General features: G+C 47.1%; 1 protein-coding gene across 3 annotated transcripts in view; it reads right to left on the reverse strand.

Annotated features, from left to right (window-relative positions):
• Window positions 1-21,832, reverse strand: part of dpf1 (double PHD fingers 1) — a 63,931-nt gene that overhangs the window by 28,388 nt on the left and 13,711 nt on the right. For all 3 annotated transcript variants that reach the window (XM_087984068.1, XM_087984066.1, XM_087984067.1), the window contains exons 3-6: window positions 19,063-19,190; window positions 16,367-16,456; window positions 13,396-13,474; window positions 12,738-12,869 (exon numbers count right to left, since the gene is read on the reverse strand). In XM_087984068.1, coding sequence (XP_087840194.1) covers window positions 12,738-12,869; window positions 13,396-13,474; window positions 16,367-16,456; window positions 19,063-19,190 — 429 coding nt within the window. The remainder of the gene's footprint in view (window positions 1-12,737; window positions 12,870-13,395; window positions 13,475-16,366; window positions 16,457-19,062; window positions 19,191-21,832) is intronic.

Genomic DNA, 21,832 nt, shown 5'->3' on the forward strand with positions numbered 1-21,832 from the left:
ATACATTGTCAACTTCTAACTTTCTTAGCACCACGATGAACATTGGCAGGAAGAATAGAGGAGCTGAATATTATTTAAATGGCAGAAAGACTGCAGGAAGCAGCAGGCCAGAGGGATTTAGGGGTCCTTGTACATAAATCACAGAAAGCTAGCATCCAAGTTGAGAGGGGGTGGGGGGGGGGGGGGGGAGGGGATAGAGGAGGCAAATGTACCACTGGCCTTTATTTCAAAATATAAAAAGAAAGGATTTGCTAAAACCATAGAAGGCACTAGTTAGACCGCATCTAGAATATTGTCAACAGTTTTGATCCCTTTATCTGAGAAGAGATATCCTGACTTTGGAGGCAGTCCAGCTGATAATGGATATCAAGGGACTGTTTTATGAGGCAACATGAAGTAGCTTAGGCCTGTACTCATTGGACTTTTGAAATAGGAGAGGCAACTTTATTGAAACATAGAAGATTCTTGCGAGTTCTGAAGGAGAGTCACCAAAATTGAAACATTAACTTTGCTTTCTTCCCACAGATGCTGCCAGACCTTCTGAGGTTTGCCAGTAATTTCTGTTTTTTTTTTTCATTCATTCATGGGATGAAGCCATCACCGGCTAGGCCAGCATTTACTGCCCAGGGGGCAGTTAACAGTCAACCACATAGCTGTGGGACTGGAGTCCCATGTAGACCAGGTTTTGTTTCGGATCGCCAACCTCTGTACCTCTTTGTTTTAAAATTCTTAAGGGGCTTGACAGATTAGATGTGGAGAGGTTATTTCCCCTTGTTGGAGTGTCAAGGACCAGAGGGTAACATCTCAGAATAAGGGGTCATGGTAGGGGGGTAATACAGAGATGAGGAAGCATGTCCTTTCTTGAAGGGTAGTGAATCTGTCCAATATTTTACCGCAGAGTGCTTTGGGAGTGGGTCATTAAATATACTCAAGGTTGACAGAGACAGACTTTTAATTATCAAGTGGCAAATGGAATTTAATCCTAAAATGTATGAGATGATGGATTTCAGGAGGACTAAAAGGCAAAAGAGTACACAGGGAATGCTCTGACCCTGTGAAGTACAGCGGATCAGATTGTCCTTGATGTGCATGTCGGAGTCCAGTCATTGAATACAAGGAGGTCATGATGGAGCTCTGTGCAACATTAGTTAGGCCACACCTGGAGTACTGTGTGCATTTCTGGTCACCACACTATCGGAAGGATTTGACTGCACCGGAGAGCTGCAGAGGTGTTTGCACTGGAAGGCTGCAGAGGTGTTTGACTGAACTGGAGAGCTGCAGAGGTGTTTGACTGCACCGGAGAGCTGCAGAGGTGTTTGCACTGGAAGGCTGCAGAGGTGTTTGACTGCGCTGGAGAGCTGCAGAGGTGTTTGCACTGGAAGGCTGCAGAGGTGTTTGACTGCACTGGAGAGCTGCAGAGGTGTTTGCACTGGAAGGCTGCAGAGGTGTTTGACTGAACTGGAGAGCTGCAGAGGTGTTTGACTGCACTGGAGAGCTGCAGAGGTGTTTGCACTGGAAGGCTGCAGAGGTGTTTGACTGCACCGGAGAGCTGCAGAGGTGTTTGACTGCACTGGAGAGCTGCAGAGGTGTTTGACTGCACTGGAGAGCTGCAGAGGTGTTTGACTGCACTGGAGAGCTGCAGAGGTGTTTGACTGCACTGGAGAGCTGCAGAGGTGACTCACCAGGATGTTGTCTGGGCTGGAGTGATTCAGCGATGAAGAGAAGCTAGACAGGTCGGGGTTTGCTTTCCTGAGAGCTGAGGGGGGGGGGGGTCTGATTGAGTTCTGAGGGGTGTGGACAACATAGGTAGGGAGATGCATCAATAACCAGACAGCACAGTTTTAAAACAGGGAGCAGGACGTTTAGAGGGAATTCGAGGAAAATATTTTTCACCGCAAAGGTGATGGAGATGTGAAACTCCCTGCCTGAAAGGGTGGTAGAGGCAGGAACCCTCGAGACATGTGAAAAGTAGATTTAGATTTACATGGACACTTGAAATGCTGGAGCATGCAAGACTACAGGCCAAGTTCTAGAAATGGGATTAAAGCTGGTGGACGTTTGCTGACTGGCGTGGATAAGGTGGGCTGAAGGAGCGAGTCCCATGCTGCAAATCTCCAAGACTTGGAGAAAATCAAGGGCTATGGGCAAAAAGCAGGAAAATATAGATGCTTCCTAAATCAGCCACAAGCTTATCAAATGGCAAAACAGCCTCAATGGGCTGAATGGCCTACTTCTGTTTGTATGTTTTATGGTCGTATGATCCCAGTTCATGAAGTAGATACCAGAGAGACACTATTAAATCCATCAGACACAGGCCATTTGGCCCATCTGCATCATGCCTGTAATTCTTCTTCCACCCCTTTGTCATCTCACCCCATCTCTTCTGTCCCTTCCTCCCTCAAGTTTTCCCTTAAAAATGCCGACACGATTCACCTTGACCACTGGCTGTGGGAGGAATCTCCGCATTCCCACCCACCCCTGGGACAAAGAACAGCAACATCCGAAAGAAAGTGTCTGTATTTCTTGGAATGTCCTTTTGTCGATCCATCTCTTGAGAGAGATTTTTTCTCCACTGCACCACAGAAAGGTCATGACAAGGAAACACTTCCTGAAATTCTCCTTGACCTCCAGCTTGTGTTTCCAATGATTTTAGTACCTTTGTTACATCATAGAAATTAGGAGCAGGAAAAGGCCATTCAGCCCTTCTATCCTGCTGCCCCATTCAATATGATCTCAGTTGATTCTCTATCTCAATGCCATTTTCCCACTTTCTCCCTATGTCCCATGGTGTCTTTAATATCTAAAAAAAACAATCTTTTTCTTGAATATATTCAGTGTTCCAGCCTTTCTGTGGCAGAGAATTCCACAGGTTGACTAGCCTCTGAGTAAAGAAATGTTTCTTCATCTTAGTCCTAAGTGGTCTACTCAGTATCCTGAGGCTACGTTCCTGTTCTAGACTCCATCACCAGGGAAACATCCTTCCTGCATCTAGTCTGTCCAGTCCTGTGAGAATTTCATACATTTCCATCAGTTTTTCCCCCCCCCCATATCCTTATCCTTCTCAACCCCATGCAGGCAGGCAGTTTGGAAAATACCTCTCCATCTCAGTAGCAGTTCCAACACACTCAAAAAGCTCAACTCCATGACAAAGTAGCCCACTTGGTTGCCATCACATCCACCATCTTCAACATTCGTTCCATCCATCATTAGTGCTCAGTGACAGTAGGGTGCGCCATCTACAAGATGCACTGCACAACCTCACCCAAGCTCCTTAGACGGCACCTTCAAAATCCAAGACCGTTTCCATCTAGAAGGACAAGGGCAGCAGACACATGGAGGAGAGTTTGCAGGGGCTGGTGTTCCCAAGCCACCCACCACCCTGACTTGGAAATATATCACTGTTCTTTCAGTGTCGCTGGGTCAATGTCCTGGAATTCCCCCCTCTAAAGGCATTGGGGGTCAACCTACAGCACATAGACTGCAGCGGTTCAAAAGGGCAGCTCACCCCCCCACCTTCTCAAGGGGCAGTAGGGATGGGCAATAAATGCTGACCCAGACAATAATGCCCACATCCTGAGTATAAATAAACAAAACTGAAAATGTGTTGCTGGAAAAGCGCAGCAGGTCAGGCAGCATCCAAGGAGGAGAATCGACGTTTCGGGCATAAGCCCTTCTTCAGGAAGGCTTATGCCCGAAACGTCGATTCTCCTGCTCCTTGGATGCTGCCTGACCTGCTGCGCTTTTCCAGCAACACATTTTCAGCTCTGATCTCCAGCATCTGCAGTCCTCACTTTCTCCTATAAATAAACTAAGAAAGGTCAACACCACAAAGAGAATGATCTGAAGAAAATTACACAAAAGTCACATCGTCAGCTATAGAATCCTTTGAAAATGAATAAATGAGAAAGGATGACATTAACATCGGAACACCTCAAGAATGATCATTACTGCCTCTTCCACTGCTAATGTGTCGAAACTGCAATCGGAAAGTTCTAGAACAGCAGGATTTTATTTCTTGTTGCTGCAGGGATGGTTTTGTGGGAAGTCAAATCTGTAAGCAGCCTGCTCCATTTGCAGCAATGTGTAGTGTCATTTGCATTCAGTATCAGAAAGGCGGGAGCGATCTCTCTCTCGGGAAAAAAAATCTCGTAGGCTCTCAAATCGAATCGAGACAAACAAAGAAACGAGAGGGGTCTGTAATCAGCCCAGAGCTCTCCGTGGTTAGATAAGATTTTGGATGTCTTATTAAAGGCTAAGGGAATTCCTCCTCGTTATATTTGAAAGGGGCTGCATAAATGAGGATTGTTCTGGAAGGCATGCACTGAATATTATTTCTCTTCACTCTCCCCCTCACCCTCTGCTGAGAATTCTGCAAGAGCATTTTGACAGGAAACCATTAAACAGGCCTCTCCCTCTAATTGAAACTATCAAATGCACTGAGAAATATTAAGCCTAGGGCCTTCACTTATATTTTTTTCAGGGAGCAAGACGAGTGGGTTGCCATGCCAACCCAATAACCAAGGCAACAAAGCAATCCAATTTCTTTTTCTGTCTCTCTCTCTCTCTCTCTCTCTTTAAACAGATGAGGGAGAAGAGGAGAATACCCACCCCGACCCAAGAGATCCCTCCACCTCCTCCCAGCCTCGTGGTCATTGGCAGATCTGCCTCAGCCTTCAACTCCCAGCCACGCTCTGGGGACCACTGCCCCAAGCCCTTGCCCCAATGCCAGGTACACTCGCACCAGCTCATGGCTTTGCCTTCCTTGAAAGATCTGCATTTTGATGGCGCGTCCACAACCTCATGCCCTTTTGTTTTGTAACCAATGAGGAGGTCATAGATTCCCTACAGTGTGGAAGCAGGCCATTCATCCCATCACGTCCACAATGGCCCTCCAAAGAACATCCCACCCAAACCTGCCCACCTACCTTATCCCTACATTTCCAATGGCTAATCCACCTAGCCTGCCCATCCCTGGACACTATGGGCAACTTGGCATTGCCCATCCACCCTAACCTGCACATCTTTGGACTGTGGGAGGAAACTGGAGCACCCGGAAGAAACCCATCAGACAGTCACCTGTGGCTGGAATTAAATTCAGTGCTAACCACTCAGCCCTGTAACCTCGGTTTGTAGGGAATGTGACAGCCAGTTATCGCACAGCAAGCTCCCATGGACATGGCAGAGAATTGGTTTCCTTTTCGAGTGTAGGTGGCTGAGGGATAAATGTTTAAGACGGATGTTTGGCTGGGGTGGAAAGGGTGTGTATGTGGGAGAGTGAGCCTTCTCTGCGTTTATCGCAATCCTGTTATAGGGTCTTTTACATCCATCTTGTGTAGGTAGCCTCTGTCTGAAATACAGCATGAACTGGAAGTATTTCATTCGGTGTGAAACATTTTGAGAAGCCCCGAGGTTGTGGAAGGTGCTATAGAAATGCAGGTTCATTTGTCAGACAAGGAAATTGCTTTCCCTTCCTTCTCCACTCTCCGTCACCGAGAGTGAGGGGTCCGCCTATGCACAGTCACACTCCAGCTAAATCCATGCAGGGATACGCAGGGCTGTAGATGCTGTCACTCTCTATCCTGCTCCTTCCTCCACTCATTCTCACCTTTCGTTCTGTCAGTGTCACCGGGTCAAAGTCCTGGAATTCCCCTCCCAAGGACTTTGAGGGTCAACCCTCAACAGCACATAGATTGCAGCGGTTCAAGAAGGCAGCTCACCCCCCCACCTTCTCCTGGGGCCAAGCCACTGCTTCAGGTGCATCGTAAGTGAAGGTGCAAGTTTGTGGTGAATTTATATAGCGCCCTTAATCTCCTTCATCCAGGGTCTTAACAAACAAACAAACACTGAGATTGAGGCACAGAAGATGTTATTGAGGCTGGTGCTTGGTCAAAGAGGGAGGTTTGAAGGAGTGTTTTGATGGAAGAGAGAGAGGCAGGCAGGCAAGAAATAACAGAAGGCCACTTGACACCTCTCTGCCATTATTTAAGATTATGGCTGATCTGATTTTAACCTCAACTCTACATTCCTCCTCATCTTTGATAATCTTTCATCCCCTTGTGCCATCAATAAAACTGAGTCTGGGTGGGATGCTCTTCGGAGGGTTGATGGGCTGAATGGCCTCGTTCCACAAAGTCGCAATTCCGAGTCACGCCAACACCGTGTGACTTCCTGCGCTGGCTGAGGACTCTCCTTCTCAACTTTTTGCCCTTGCCTGAGGCACGGTGATAATCAGGGTTAAACCATCCCCAGTCATCTCTCTCTCTAACGAGAGAGCAGCCTTATGATCCAGTCCGACTATGGTGATTTAATTAGCCTGAAAAATTTTAAAGATTCTGCATCCACCACCTTTTCAGGAAGGGAATTCCAAAAACTCCCAACCCTCTGTGGAGAAACCCAATGTTTCCTCATCTCGGTTTAAATATGCAACCCCTTATTTTTAAACTATGACCCCCGAGTTTCTCCAATAAGAGGAAACATCTTCTCCACATCCACCTGGTCCAGTCGCTCAGGATCCTATAGGTTTCAATTAAATCACCTCTGACACTTCTAAACTCCAGAGGGTACACAGATTTAGGGATTGGTGCATGGCCTGGTTGAAAGACTGTTGGGATCTTTGATAGAGTTTTTTACATCCAGTCCTGTCAGTCTGTTAAACAGCTCAAGGAGCGGCCACTCTCTCATGATGTCCTCCAGGAGACTGCTTGAAGATATAAAGGCAATTTTCCACATTGTCACTGCGTCAAGTGATCCTGCCCTCCCCCTTAACAAGCCAACATAGTACATTGGAACGCCAACCACACGGGATAGCCAGCTCTGCTCTCCTCCAAACTCACTGAATCATACAATCCCTCCAGTGTGGAAAGAGGCCATTCGGCCCATGCAGTCGACACCGTCCCTGCAAAGACCTACACCCCACTGTATTCCCGTAACTGCACATTTCCCATGACTAAGCTCCCCCCAGCCTGCACATCTCTAGACACTGCAGGACAATCTCCCATGGCCAATCCTCATAATCAGCACATCTTTGCATTGAGGGAGGAAATCCATCCAGGCATGAGGAGAATGTGCAAACTTTTTTTTTATTTCAAAAATATACTTTATTCATAAAATATTTTGATGATCTGTACAATTGGTCATTCCATACATACGTAAACATTCCATTTCTTGGCATACAGAGACAGAGTAATCATTTATATATACAGGTCTGTACGATTACTATCCACATATTTAGCAGGGGGGAGAATGGGCAAACTCCACACAGACAGTCGCCCGAGGCTGGATATGAACCGGGGTCCCTTGCACTGTGAGGCAGTAGTGAGCCCCCTTTAATTCCCGGTAACTAGCTTAATCGTCAACTATTGGTGGGGCACCATCAACCGGGACAAGCTGACCTTGGCCCAAATCGGTCACCCTTGCTCCGATCAGGATTCCCTCTCCCCATCCCTCTGGAAAGAACCTTCGCAGGAGGTCATTATCTCACAGTGCCGACCCCCATTGTGCGGGTCACAGGGGAAACACAAGGGAGGGAATGGCTTAGTCCTACTATCACTAGATTATTCATCCAGAAAGGCAGGTGAGATCTTGGAGACCCAGTTTAAATCCTGCCGATAGCAGGTACTGGAATTTCAGTCCAATAGAAATCTTGAATGAAGTCTCTAATGATGACCGTGTTCACTAATGTCCTTTAGGGACATTATTAATACCCAATTAATACCCAATCTGGTGTACACGTGACTCCAGACCCGCAGCAAAAGGGTCGACTCTTAACTGCTTCTTTGGGCAATTAAGGATGGGCGATGACATCCTCACTATGTGAATTAATTTCAAGAAAAACCTTCCACAAAGTCATGTTCCCTATCTGCTGCTGGCAAATCCCACGCTCAGTATCACAGCTCAATGGCAAAGTCTGTGCAACCCATCAAAGTTGTTAGATGCCCAAACAATTATGGGCACTTTGTCATTTTAAATCTCTTTGACAGTAAAATTCTATCATTAAGAAATACAGAGGGAATCTTGGAAAAGTTTTCTTGCTGGTTCCCTCTTTCTTCCTGCAACTTACGAAGGTGAAAGCTCTTTTTAGAAAGTCCACAGCCCCCTCGGGAGCCAGATTCCCATTCAGCAGATCATGGGTTTGCTGCAGCTGTCTGCAGGCAATTTGTCCACTGGGGGCTTCACATTCAATAGTGAATGTCAACTCGGCTGATCTTCTGCTTTGCCAAACTGGTGACAGATTTCTATTGCCCTCAACCCTGCTCTGCCCAGTATCCTGGGCCCTGACAGCACTGTGACTCAGTGGTTAGCACTACTGCCTCACAGCGCCAGAGACCCGGGTTCAATTCCAGCCTCGGGCGACTGTCTGTGTGGAGTTTGCACATCCTCCCAGTGTCTGCGTGGGTTTCCTCCGGGTGCTCCGGTTTCCTCCCACAGTCCAAAGATGTGCAGGTTAGGGTGGATTGGCCATACTGAATTGTCCTGTAGTGTGCAGGGACATGTAGATTTAGTGGATCAGTCACGGGAAATGTGGGGTTATAGGATGTGGGAGTGGGTGTGGGTCAAATGCTCTTCAGAGAGTCAATGCAAACTTGATAGGCTGAATGGCCTCTATCTGCATTGTAGTGATTTAATGCTGCCATGACACTTTATCTGGGGGCTTTGGAAATGATTACATGGAGGCAATCCTAATCTCCCAGGGAATGGGTAGAGATCAAAGGGAATCAAGGGGTATTGTTGAGACAGTAGAGTTAATGATTACCAAGCCAGGATATCATTAAATTGTACGACACCCTCGATGGGCCAAAAGGCTTACTTCTGTTTCTATGCTCTTATCAAAACTCCCCAATTAGAGTCCAGCCTGCAATTTTCATTTGAACAGTAGCACAACACAGGGCCACTCACCTCCTGACCTCATTACATCCTTGGTTCAATAATGGACAACAGAGCTGATTTCCAGACAGAGGCAAGAGTGACATCAAGACTGCACTTGACTGAGTGTAGCATCAAGAGCCCTAGCAAAATGGGAATCAGGGGAAGACGTTTTGCTGGTTTGAACCACACCTGGCACAAAGGAGGTCATGGTGTTGGAGGTCAGTCATCTCATCTCCATAACATCTCTGCGGGAGTTCCTCAGGGTAGTATCCCAGGCCCAACCATCAGCTGCCTCATCAATGACATTCCCTCCATCATGAGGCCAGAATTTTGGAAGTTCACTGATGATTTCACAGTGTTCAGCACCATTCACAGCTCCTCAGATACTGAAGCAGTCCATGTTCAAATTCAACAAGATCTGGACAATTTCCAGGCTGGGGCTGACAAGTGGCAAGTAACATTAACATCACACAAATGTCGGGTTAATGATCATCCCTAATAACAGACAATCTAACCACTGCCCCTTGATAGTCAATGGTGTCACCATCACTGTACCTCCCACTATCAATATCCTTGACCAGAAACTCAACTGGACTCGCCATGTAAATACTGTGGCTACAAGAGCAGGTCAGAGGCTAGGAATACTGCAGCGAGTAACCCACCTCCCGACTCCCTAAAGACTATTCACCATCCACAAAACACAAGTGTGATGAAATATTCCCCACTGGTCTGGATGGTTTCAGCTCCAAGAACACTCAAGAAGCTTGACACCATCCAGGATAAAGTAGTCCTTTTGACTGGCACCACTTCCACAAGCATCCACTCCTTCCAAATTCTTCCTACTCATGTACCCATCCAGATGCCAATGTTGTAATTGTACCAGCCTCCACCACTTCTTCTGGCAGCTCATTCCATACATGCACCATCCTCTGTGTGAAAACGTTTCCCCTCAGGTCCCTTTTAAATCTTTCCCTCTCACTTAAACCTATGATCTCCAGTTTGGACTCCCCCACCCAGGGAAAAACACCTTGGCTATTGACCCTATCCATGCCCCTCATGATTTTCAACATTAGTGCTTAGTAGCAGCAGTGTGTACTATCTACAGGATGCACTGCAGAAATCCAACAAAGATCATCAGACAGCACCTTCCAAACCCATGACCAATTCCACCTAGAAGGACAAGGACAGCACATACATGGGAACACCACCACCTTCAAGTTCTCCTTCAAGTTACTTGCTGTCCTGAGTTGGAAATTTTTGACCATTCCTTCAGTGTCACTGGGTCAAAGTCCTGGAATTCCCTCCCTAACGACATTGTGGGTCAACCTGCAGCACATGGACTGCAGCAGTTCAAGACAGCAGCTCACCCCCACCCTCTCAAGGGGAAACAAGGACAGGTAATAAATGTTGACCAGTTAGAGATGTCCCCAACCCATGAGTAAATAGGAAAAACAGAAGATAGAGGATGGATGGATGGAGACAGAGAGAGAGAGAGAGAGAGAGAGAGAGAGCGAGAGACTCATTGCTCTTGGGACACCTGATGGCCAGAGCATAGAACTCTTTGTAACAGTTGACATAGAAAATCAAGTGGGGAAAGGTAATGATAAAGGGGAAGCATAAAAGACGGTTTCTTAACAATTTGAACTTGAAGCCTTGTATGGCAGCATCTAAATAGTAGTGGAGCTGTTTTCAAATGGTTTGTGTGACTAGTTTCCGGAACAGAATCTGATCCAAGGAATGCATGGCTGTATCTGGTATGTAATGCAAGGGGTGACTCACCTCTCCCCCTGTTGGTTGCTTAGCCAGGATTAGAAGGCACAAATAACCAATAATATGGAGTGCCAGGCTGTCACTTTATGACCCATTGAGATTCCAATGAACATAGATTAAACCAAGAGATTAAATATAGGGAGAAAACAGCTTCACCCATGTGGCTGCGTTGTTTTCATTTAGGCTTTTGAAAATTGACTCAGTCAACAAGTCTGTCACAGTGAGAAACTATTCACAATTCAATTGTCTAAATTACTCACTTACCTTGGATAATTCCTGCTTGAAATCAAAGCAAAGAGACACACAAGTGGTTTATCATCCACATTCTGTAATCCTCTTAATAGTACTGCACTGACACACAATTCAGCACTAATATGGTACTCTGCGAGATAACTAACATCTTTCACATAAAAGCTTTCATGGATTCCTGACCTAAGCATTTTCAAGAGGACTGTAATGTTTGCATTGTCTCAAAACAGATGGCACGAGGTCAAGTGAAGTACTGTCATTTGTTTTTTTCAATTTGTATAATCTTACTTCTTAATAAATGGCAATCTGTAGCTTTTAGCCTGAACTATGCAACCTGCTAGTGTCACAATCTCTGTGAGTTAGAGAGGTCATGAATGGATGGAATGATCACACCCTGCCTCCCAGTGTATATTTTCACCACTTCACCACGAAAGCGTTCACTGATGACCCGCTACCCTCAGTAATTTTGACAACAGGTTAAGGAAGGAGGAGGCAGGTGCTAGTTAGTGAAGGCTGGTGTTTCTGCAGCACAATAAAAGGTGTCATTTGTTCTTCTGCTTACTTTGAAGTAATTTCTGAATGGTTGGACCACTGGCTGAGATGTAAAGAGAGGGAAGGCTAGGGGCCTGAAACCCATCCTGTGCTATAGACAGATTTCTGTTTCATTGTAGCCCCATGGTTGGGGTTTGGGGGAATGGAGGGAGGGGGAGAGCTCAGGGAACGGTCTCCACTAGTGACTTCACATCAAGAATAGCCACTTGCGCCAGGAATGGGCATTATCAACTCCTCCAGGATTGGCCTGGAGTCTCCAGGAATTGAAAACTAACCCATGGTCACGGTAATGAGCAAAGCCCAGGAGATGAATCCATGGGCCAAATTAAAAAACAGTCTGAGTTTAATAAAAAAATTTCTTCCCTCTAAGAAAGTACTTCAGACAGGAAAATGGTTGCCTGACACACTATCAGAAATCGTTCAAGGAGTTGAGGGGGGCATGGGTGGGGGAACAGGAAGGACAGTAGGGGAGGGTAAGTGATGTTAGGGTCTGGAGATCTACCTCCAGGAATGATTGATCTCAGCAACACCCAATCACAACACTCCACTCCACAATTCGGGGATCAATTTACCTGATGGGAAAGAGGTAAAAATACATTGATTTGGGGCCGATGGAGCTCGAAGAGATTACAATGGAGGCACAGAGTGAAAAAGGAAGGAAGAAAGGGTCAGCATTGATATACAAAGCTCTGGACTGCGCTGGAGTACTGTGTCCAATCGTAGGCACCGTCTTTCAGGAGGGATGTGAAATATTTGGAGTGGGTGCAGCTAAGTCGCCCAAGAATGGTCCCAGGATGAAGAACTTCAAACAGGAGGGTAGGATGGGGAGGTGGGAACTGTCTTCCTCAGAGTTGGCTGCGGGAAGATTTGATGGCGATCAGGAGGGGTCCTTGACAGAGGAGACAGGGAAAAAAATCCCATTTCCCCGATAAACAGATTGGGAGCCAGAGAACACAGTAACTGCAGAGCGGACCGAATGGCCATTTGAGCAGAATCACTCTTACACAGGGAGTGCTTACAGTCTGTCTCCAGAGAGAGAGAGAGAGAGACGTTTGACAGATTCAATTGTGGCTTTCCGAAGGGAAATCAGATGCATTCTTGACAGGAAGAGGGAGTGGCTGATTTGCTCTCACAGAGAGCTGGCAGGGTCAGGATGGGAGGAACTGCCTCTTTCTGCACAGTGTAACCATTCCCTAATTCAAATCCCGGGACCTACTCAAAGCAGCACACGCTGAACGACACAGACCCCCAGCTCCCCACCCACCCTCCCCCGAAGCTGCAAAGTGAATGTTTTAGCTTACGTTTGTGGTTGTTCTTTCGATGGAAAGGCAGAGTGTGGCGCTCCAGCTCATCCTCGCCCTCCTCCTCCGCCAGGTGAGTGTGAGTGTAGTGGTAGCTCAGGCCTGGTCGGTTCTTGTACCGTTTTCCACAGACTGTGGGCAACAAAAAGGGAGAGAGGATGTGAGTCACCTCAAAACTGTGGGAAAACCCAACCTCCCAAAGACCTGGACCCAAACCAGCAACCCTCTCTCCCCTTTTCAATTCAATCCTTTTCCATCAACTTGGACCCTAGCTCAGCAGGAAGCAGTCAAAGTCTTTAAGCCAAGGATGTGACCTAGGCCGGCCCTCTCTCTGCAGTACTGAGCAGGTGCTGGAGTGTTAGCAGTGCTATTATCCCCGATTAAACTATTAAACTGAGATGCCATGGTCACTATCTCAAGGGTCAGCAGGTTGAGAGCTTCATATGGTTTGGCCAATATTGACCCTTCGATCAACATCAGGTGAAACTGACTACCTGGTCATCTGTCATATTGCTGCTGGTGGGATCTTTCTGGCAAGCATTATAACAGGGAGCCCACTTCAAATTAGTCCATTTCTTTGGCTGTAAAAGCTCTTTGCAGATTGGTTAAGTAAAGGCTTGCGTGATGCCCTTTCCCTCTGACAGAGGAATCTACTCACTGTCGCAGACGTACGGTTTATCTCGATCTTCCAACGATGTCGGCTCTTGCCTCTTGCGCATCCCTCCGATGCCACAGGTCTGGAGGAGACAGCAGAAAGACTGAGAGTTACCTTAACCTTGGTAATGTCCCACACACTCTCCTTGGAGGCTCGAAGCCATGAGGAGACAATCACCTGCAGATACTTGTCTTGAACCTACCAACTAGGAGTAAACGTAAGCCATTCAGCCCTTCTGTCCTTCCTCGTCCATTCAATAAGACCATGGCTGATCTGATTGCTCCACATTCCCACCTACCCGAGATAATCTTTCACCTGTACTTGCTTGGAGACAGTAAGGACTGCAGATGCTGAAAGTCAGAGTCAATAGGTACAAAGCTGGAAAAGCACAGCAGGTCAGACAGCACTTGAGGAGCAAGAAAGTCAACATTTTAGGAGCTGGAAAGTCAACATTTTGGGTCGAAATCTTTCTTTGGGACAAGTGAAGGGTTTTGGCTCGAAATGTTGACTTTCCTTCTCCTCAGATGCTGTCCAACCTGCTGTGTTTTTCCAGCTTCACATCTATGCACCCCTACATACTTGTCAAGAGTCTCTCTGCCCCGCCTTAAAAATATTCGAAGACACTGCTTCCACTGCCTTTTCAGAAAAGATTCTTGATTCACTGAGAGAAAACCTGTCCCTTCATCTGCCTTAAATGGGTGACCCTTTATTTCTAACAGTTCTGGATTTTCACACAAGAGGAAACGTCCATTCCCCAACCATCCTGCCAAAACCCGTCAGGAGCTTATTATTTCAATCAAGTTAGCTCTTATTCCTCTAAAGTCCAGTGGATACAAGCCCAGTCTGTCTAACATTTCCTCATTACCCATAAGGTAATTCAAGGTATCAATCTAGGAAACGTTCTCTGAACTGGCTCCAACGTGGCGACATCCTCCCTTAAATAAGGCGGCCAATATTGTGCGTTGTACTTCAGACGCAGTCTCGCTAATGGCCTGTGTAGCTAAAGCATAATCTAAAGTGCTGGAGAAACTCAGCAGGTTTGTAGCATCTGTGGAGACAAACAGAGTTAACCTTTCAAGTTTGGTATGACTTCTTCAGATTGCCATTCTTTGTTCTAAAGAAGTCCCATTGGACTCTGTATGTTAACTCAGTTTCTTTCTCCACAGATGCTGCCAGACCTGCCTGAGTTTCTCCAACTATTTCTGTTTTATTTCAAATTTCCAATCTTTTGCTTTTATTTCACTTCCTACTTTTACATTAAGTTGCCTTAGTGATAAATTATAACATTCTATGAGTTTTTCTCATTACTTGCTGTTCCTGCAGACAAACCCTTTCCAACTCATGCGCTAGGTCCCCCAGATCCCCCTGCATCTCAGAGCTCTCCAATCTCCCACCATTTAGATGATATACTTTCTTACATTCTTCTTTCCAAAATGAGCCATTTCACATTTTTCCTCGTTATATTCCATTTGCCAGGCTTTTGTCCACTCACGGAATCTATCTAAATCCCTCTTACAGACTCCTGATGTTCACCTGGGGAGGTGATGGCCTGTGGTATTATCACTGGACTGTTAATCCAGAGACCCAGCTAATGGTCTGGGGACTCTGGTTCAAATCCTGTCACAGCAGGTGGTGGAATTTGAATTCAATTTTTTTTTAAAAACTCGAGTTAAGAGTTTTATGATAACCATGAATCAATTGTCAATTGTTGGGAAAATCCATCTGGTTCACTAACGGAAGGAAATTCATCCTTACCTAGTCTGGCCTACATGTGACTCCAGACCCACAGCAATGTGGCTGACTCTTAACTGTCCCCTGGCAGTAAATGCTAGTCTAGCCAGTGATGCCCTCATCCCATGGATGAATAATAAAAGAAACTTCACAATTTACTCCCCTCAAAACCCTTTAAAACTCAAGAAAGGATTTAACACACAAGGACATCTCTGTGGGTTGAGTTGGTAACCTGAGGGGTTAAAACTGTTGGCAAAACTGAGTGAAGGAGAGGTATTTGTTGACATAGGTTGCTGTGATCTGGACCGTACTGACTGAAAGGATGATGGAAGCGGATTCAGTACAGGAATTTTCAAAAGAAAAAGAACTGGATGAAATCCCAAGGGACTGGGGGATCTGGGCACAGGGGAGTGAGACTTACCTTTAATTTTACTTTCATGGGTGTCACTGGCCAAGCCAGCATTTGCTGCCCCCATCCCTTTAACTGAGAGGCTTGCTCAGGTCATTATTAAGGGCAAATAAAATTCAACCATATTCATATGGGTCTGGAGTCACATGTAGCGGGCCAGACCAGGTAAGGAAGGCGGTATCCATCTTTAAAGGGGCATTAATGAACCAGACAGGCTTTTATAACAATCGATGATCATCATTATGGTCACTGACAGTCGGACTAGCTCTCAATTCTAGATGATTACTTGAATTTAAATTCCACCAACTGCTATGGTGGGATTTGAACCCATGTCCCCAAAGCATTAGCTTGAGCCTCTGGATTGATGGTCTAGTGACTAACTGGGGTAGATCCATCAGAGGGCTGACATGGACGTGTGGGATTAAATGGCCTCCTTCAGTCTATCATTCTCCGATTGCGTGACCTGAAGGCTTGATGTGTAACCTTACGCGAGTTTCAAAATGGTACAGCACAGAAGACCATTCGGCCCATGATCTTTGTGCTAGCTCTTCAACTGAGTTCTCCGATTAGGCCCACTCCCACTGCTCTTCGCCCATTCCACTGCAAATGTGATTTACCCCACCCCTCAAAACTGATGTCAACGTTTCCTTAACACTTCCTCCACTCAGGCAGCCACCCAAAATGCCAATGGAAGTCATGTGATTTCCTTTTGCCCCATGACCTGTCAACAGTATTGCCCCCCCCCAACTCATTTTCCCCACCCACCCCAGTTGTCCCTCTCATCCTTCCCTTGAACTCACACTTTGAGACAAAACAAAGCCCAAAACAACTTACCCTTCCTTTGGTTTTATTTTTCCGCTTTGGCGTGTCTTCCTCCAGGTCATCAGCCTCGATCTCGTGAGGGAAGTCACTCGCTAAAATCCTCTGTGAGAAACAAGAAGTTTTGAGGTTAGCATTGACAAGCAACTTGGCCAAATTGGGTGAACCATAGGGAGGTATAAGAATGTGATTACCCTCCCTCTGCCAACCAGCAGCCATTCCCTACCCCTAGATTAGATTCCCTACAGTGTGGAAACAGGCCCTTTGGCCCAACCAGTCCATACCGACCCTCCGAACAGTAACTCACCCAGATCCATTTCCCTCTGACTAATGCACCTAACACTACGGGCAATTTAGCATGGCCAATTCACCTGACCTGCACATCTTTGGACTGTGGGAGGAAACCCACGCAGACTCGGGGAGAACATGCAAACTCCACACAGATAGTTACCAGAGGCTGGAATCGAACCTGGGACCCTGTCGCTGTGAGGGAGCAGTGCTAACCATTGGGCCACCATGCCACCCGCAGTGGCTTTACCATTGGTTGAACTGTGACAGGTCAATCATCCCAAGCCACCATCCAGCTCTTGCTCCCCCTCCCCTCTCCTGGCACCCAGGCACAGGCAACGACAAAGCAGATAATGGGATAATTCTTGACCATTGGGTTTGTCAACATCGGAATTAAAAGTGGGATAAGGCAATTCAGCTCTTTGAGCCAGCTCCACCATTTAACACGATCATGGCTGATCTTATCCTGGTCTCAACTCCACTTTCCTGCCAGCTCCGCATGGTCCTTTTTCCCGCTTTGCATCAAAACATTTCGATTTCTTTCTTGGCTTTTGATGATGGATTTTGCCCCCACTGCACTCTGGAGCAGCGAGTTCCACAACTCTCTGAGGGAAGTACCTCAGTTCTGAACCTATCGCCTCTCAGTCTCTGCCAATGCCCTCATGTTCAACATCTACCTTGTCAAATCCCTTTAGCATTTCATATACCTCATTCAGATCCCCCGTCATTCTACTGAACCCCAGCAAATACAAGCCCAATCTATTCAACTGCTCCTTGTTGGAGGGCCCTTTCATCCCGGGGATAGATCCTCTGCACCGCCTCCAGGGCCACCACATCCTTCCTTAAGTAAAGTTGGACGTAATACTCTAGCTGCAGTCTCACCAACACCTTATATAATTGTAACAACAGTTATTTACTTTACTTTTGCAATAAATGCCAGGATTCTTTTAGATTAGACTACTTACAGTGTGGAAACAGGCCCTTCAGCCCAACAAGTCCACGCCGAAGCGCAACCCACCCAGACCCATTCCCCTACATTTACCCCTGCACCTAACACTACGGACAATTTAGCATGGCCAATTCACCTAACCTGCACATTTTTGGACTGTGGGAGGAAACCGGCGCACCCAGAGGAAACCCACGCAGACACGGGGAGAACGTGCAAACTCCACTCAGTCAGTCGCCTGAGGCGGGAATTGAACCCGGGTCTCCGGCGCTGTGAGGCAGCAGTGCTAACTACTGTGCCACTAATTCTATTTGCCTTTATTATTTTCAGCTGCACCTGCACACCCATTTTCTGTGATTAATGCACAAGGACCCCCAGGTCCCTCTGCACCGACGTACTTTGAATCTACTTCCCATTTAAGTAATTTTCCCTTTTATTTTTCCGGCCAAAATGTACAACCTCGCACTTATCCACATTGAACTCCACCTGCCAGATTCTGGTCCGTTCTCCAGCCGATCAATATCCAACTGTAAACGCTGCCTCCTCATCACAGCTACTTTCCCACCTATTTTAGTATCATCTGTGCATTTTGCAATGTTACACTCTGTGCCTGCTTGCAGATCATTTATACAGATTTTAAACAGTCGATGTCTAAGAACTGACCCCTATAGCACCCTACTAGCTAAAGTTCACTATCCAGAGAAGGACCCATTTATCCTGACTCTCTGCCTTCTGTAGTCAGCCAAGATTCTATCGAAGCCAATAGTTTACCCTTAACCCCCTTGGATCTAACCATCTAGACCAGATGCCTTTTGGAAGTCTAGATATACCACATCCATTGAATCCCCATTATCCACTTTGTTAGTTATATCCTCAAAGAAATCTAGCAAGTTTGTCAAGCACAATTTGACAACTGGGGTGGCACGGTGGCTCAGTGGTTAGCACCGCTGCCTCACAGCACCAGGGTCCCAGGTTCGATTCCAGCCTCGAGTGACTGTGTGGAGTTTGCACATTCTCCCAGTGTCTGCGTGGGTTTCCTCCGGGTGCTCCGGTGTCCTCCCACAGTCCAAAGATGTGCAGGTTAGGTGAACTGGCCATGCTAAATTGCCCGTAGTATTAGGTGCATTAGTCAGAGGGAAATGGGTCTGGGTGGGTTACTCTCCGGAGGGTCGGTGTGGACTGGTTGGGCCAAAGGGCCTGTTTCCACACTGTAGGGAATCTAATCTAAAAACTTGCACTTCATGAAACCATATTGAGTTTCAAGATACCATCGCCTGCCCCATTTCCGCAGCTGGTTGGAGGTGCTGAGAGATGCCAATGGTATAGGTTCAATTCCCAAACCGGCTGAAGATACCATAAAGGTCTCTCCTTCACCTGAACTGTGGTGACCTTCAGGTTAAAGCCACCACCAGTCGTCTCTGTCTAATAAGAGAATGATCCTCTGGGACTATAGTGACTTTACCTCGTTTGCCCCTACCTGGCACTCACTGATGCTCTCCTCGTCTTTTGGTTCCGCTTTCTTCTCTGCCGTATCCGCACACAGCAGGGCTTCCAAGGCCGGACCCTCAGGAAGCAGGCCTTCCTTCTTCAGAGCCACCTCAGTATCTGAGCAGAGACATGCAAGAGACAGCAGCATTTGGTCACTATGCTGATGACCTGGTCCTAACCTCCCTATGGTTGGGACTTACCATAGAAATCACCACGGAAACAAGGTGGGCCCCCTTTCAATTATGCAACATTTAGGAAAAGAGGAAGTTACGATACTGTCACTGGGCTAGTAATCTAGAGGCCTGGACTGATTATAAGATCATACCAGAGGCCCTTCAGCCCATCAAGTCTGTACTGCCAAACTACCTATCGTCTCACTTTCCCACACTCGGCCTGTAGCCTTGAATGTGATGCACAACTAAATATCTTTTAAAGGTTGCCACAACGTTGGACTGGGGTGAACAAGGTTGAAAGTCACATGACATCAGGTTATAGACCAACAGGTTTATTTGAAAACACAAGTTTTCAGAGTGCTGCCCCTCCCAGGCAGTGCATTCCAGACCCCCACCACCCTCGGGGTGAGAACATTCTTCCTCGAAACCCCTCTAAACCTCCTGGCTTCCACTTTACAATTGTGCTCCCTTATTACTGACTCTAATTCTCTGGAGACATGAGTTCCAATCCAACCACAGCAGCTGCGGGAATTTAAATTCAATTTATTAAACATTTTTTGGAATTGAAGGCTAGTCTTGATGATGGTGACCATGAAACTATCAGCGATTGGCGTTAAAAGCGCCGTCTGGTTCACTAATTTCCTTCATGGAGGGAAATCTACCATCTTCACTCAGTCTGGCCTACACACGACTCCAGGTCACAGCAATAGGGTTAACTCTGAAGTGGCGATTCGGTTGCTAGGGAGAGGTGACAAAAGTTGGACTTGCCAGTGATGTCCACAGCCCACTGAACAAATGAAAGAGAAAGCCCCCAGAACCTCCACCAAGCCCGACCCATCATCAGGGCGACCAACCAGCTGACAGAATTTAGGGATTCTTGGGCATGGGGAAAGCACATCAAAGTGAGGCTGAGTGGTGGATGGGGGTGAAGGGCTGGTTGCCACTGAATCTGCTTGGGGGATGGGGGAGTAATGTTGGCAGCTCGCCAGAAGGGAGATGGCACCGGAGAGCTTGGTGGCTATGCAAATGTACTTACTGAGTGGGTACAAAGTGCAGACCGATGTCGTAATCACAGGCTCCAGCAACCCAGGGCTGGGGGGGACGCACAGTCACTGGGACGGTGGGTTAGCCTGCCTGTCATTTCTCTCAGCAGGAACCAGTGAGCTCAGTTAAGTGGACGGCTGGTTTGTGAAGCAGAGTGACACCAATGGTGTGGGTTCAATTCCCGCACCGGCTGAGATCACCATGAAGGAGTCTCCATCTCAACCTCTCCCCTCGCCTGAGGCGTGGTGACCCTCAAGTTAAAACCAGCACCAGCTGCCTCTCTCTGTCTAATGAGATAGTTAAAGGTAAAGTTGCCACAGTCCCACTAACACATTTCTGATGGTGGAGCGGGTGCAATCACCAAGGTAGGGATTAGAGCAGCACAGGATGGGAGGGCTGGAGGAGGAACAGACACAGACAGGGATTGATATGGAAGCAGTGAGATGGACATAGAGACAGTAGAGTCAACGGCCAGGCCTGGGCTGTGACTGACACACAGAGCTATGGGCTTTGTGATTCTGAAGGAGTGATGGAGGGTTGTGGGAGAAACGTCCTGGTAATTCTTGCTACAATGATCTGAGTTTGTCACATTCTAAGGCAGAAAGGATAAGGTGCCACAGTCAAAGAGCCTGTGCAACACTCTGTTGATGCTGGTACATGAGTTAGGCTTCATAGAATCACTACAGTGTGGGAGCAGGCCATTCAGCCCATCAAGTCCACACCAACTCACCGAACAGCATCCTAGCCAGACTCACCCCATCCCTGTAACCCTGCAGTTCCCAGGGCTAATCCACCTCGTCTGCTTATCTTTGGACTGTTGGAGGAAACCAGAGCACCGGGAGGCAACCCACACAGACACGGGAAGAAAATACACAGACACTCACCCGAGGCTGGAATCGAACCCGGGTCTCTGTGCTGTGAAGCAGCAGTGCTAACCACTGAGCCACCGTGCTGCTTGACAGGGTTAATGCAGAAGGATTCTTCTCCTGGGTGTGTGCGTGGGCATCTAGAACTGGGAAAACAGTCTCAGGACAAGGAGTTGACCATTTTAGACTGCAATGAGGAGGAATGTCTTCTCTCAGAGGGAGGGGAATCGCTGGAATTCTCTACACCATGGAAGCTCACTCATGGAGTATGTAACACAGAAATTGATATGTTTCTAAATATGAAAAATATCAAGGGATAGTGTGCAGGAAAATGGAGTTGAAGCAGATGAACAGCCCTGATCTAGTGGAATGGGAGAGCAGGCCTGAGGGGCTGAAGGGCAACCTCATGCTCTGTGTTACATACTCAATGAGTGAGCATCCATGGTGTAGAGAATTCGAGAGATTCCCCTCCCTCTGAGAGAAGAAATTCCTCCTCGTTGCAGTCTAGAATGGGAGAGCAGGCCCGAGGGGCTGAAGCGCAGCAGGTCAGGCAGCATCCAAGGAACAGGAGAATCGACGTTTCGGGCATAAGCCCTTCTTCAGGATTCCTCCTGAAGAAGGGCTTATGCCCGAAATGTCGATTCTCCTGTTCCTTGGATGCTGCCTGACCTGCTGC

The sequence above is a fragment of the Chiloscyllium plagiosum genome, unplaced genomic scaffold, assembly GCF_037043375.1.
Source record: "Chiloscyllium plagiosum isolate Xiang-an unplaced genomic scaffold, Cpla_swu_hap1 HiC_scaffold_47, whole genome shotgun sequence".
Taxonomy (NCBI): domain Eukaryota; kingdom Metazoa; phylum Chordata; class Chondrichthyes; order Orectolobiformes; family Hemiscylliidae; genus Chiloscyllium; species Chiloscyllium plagiosum.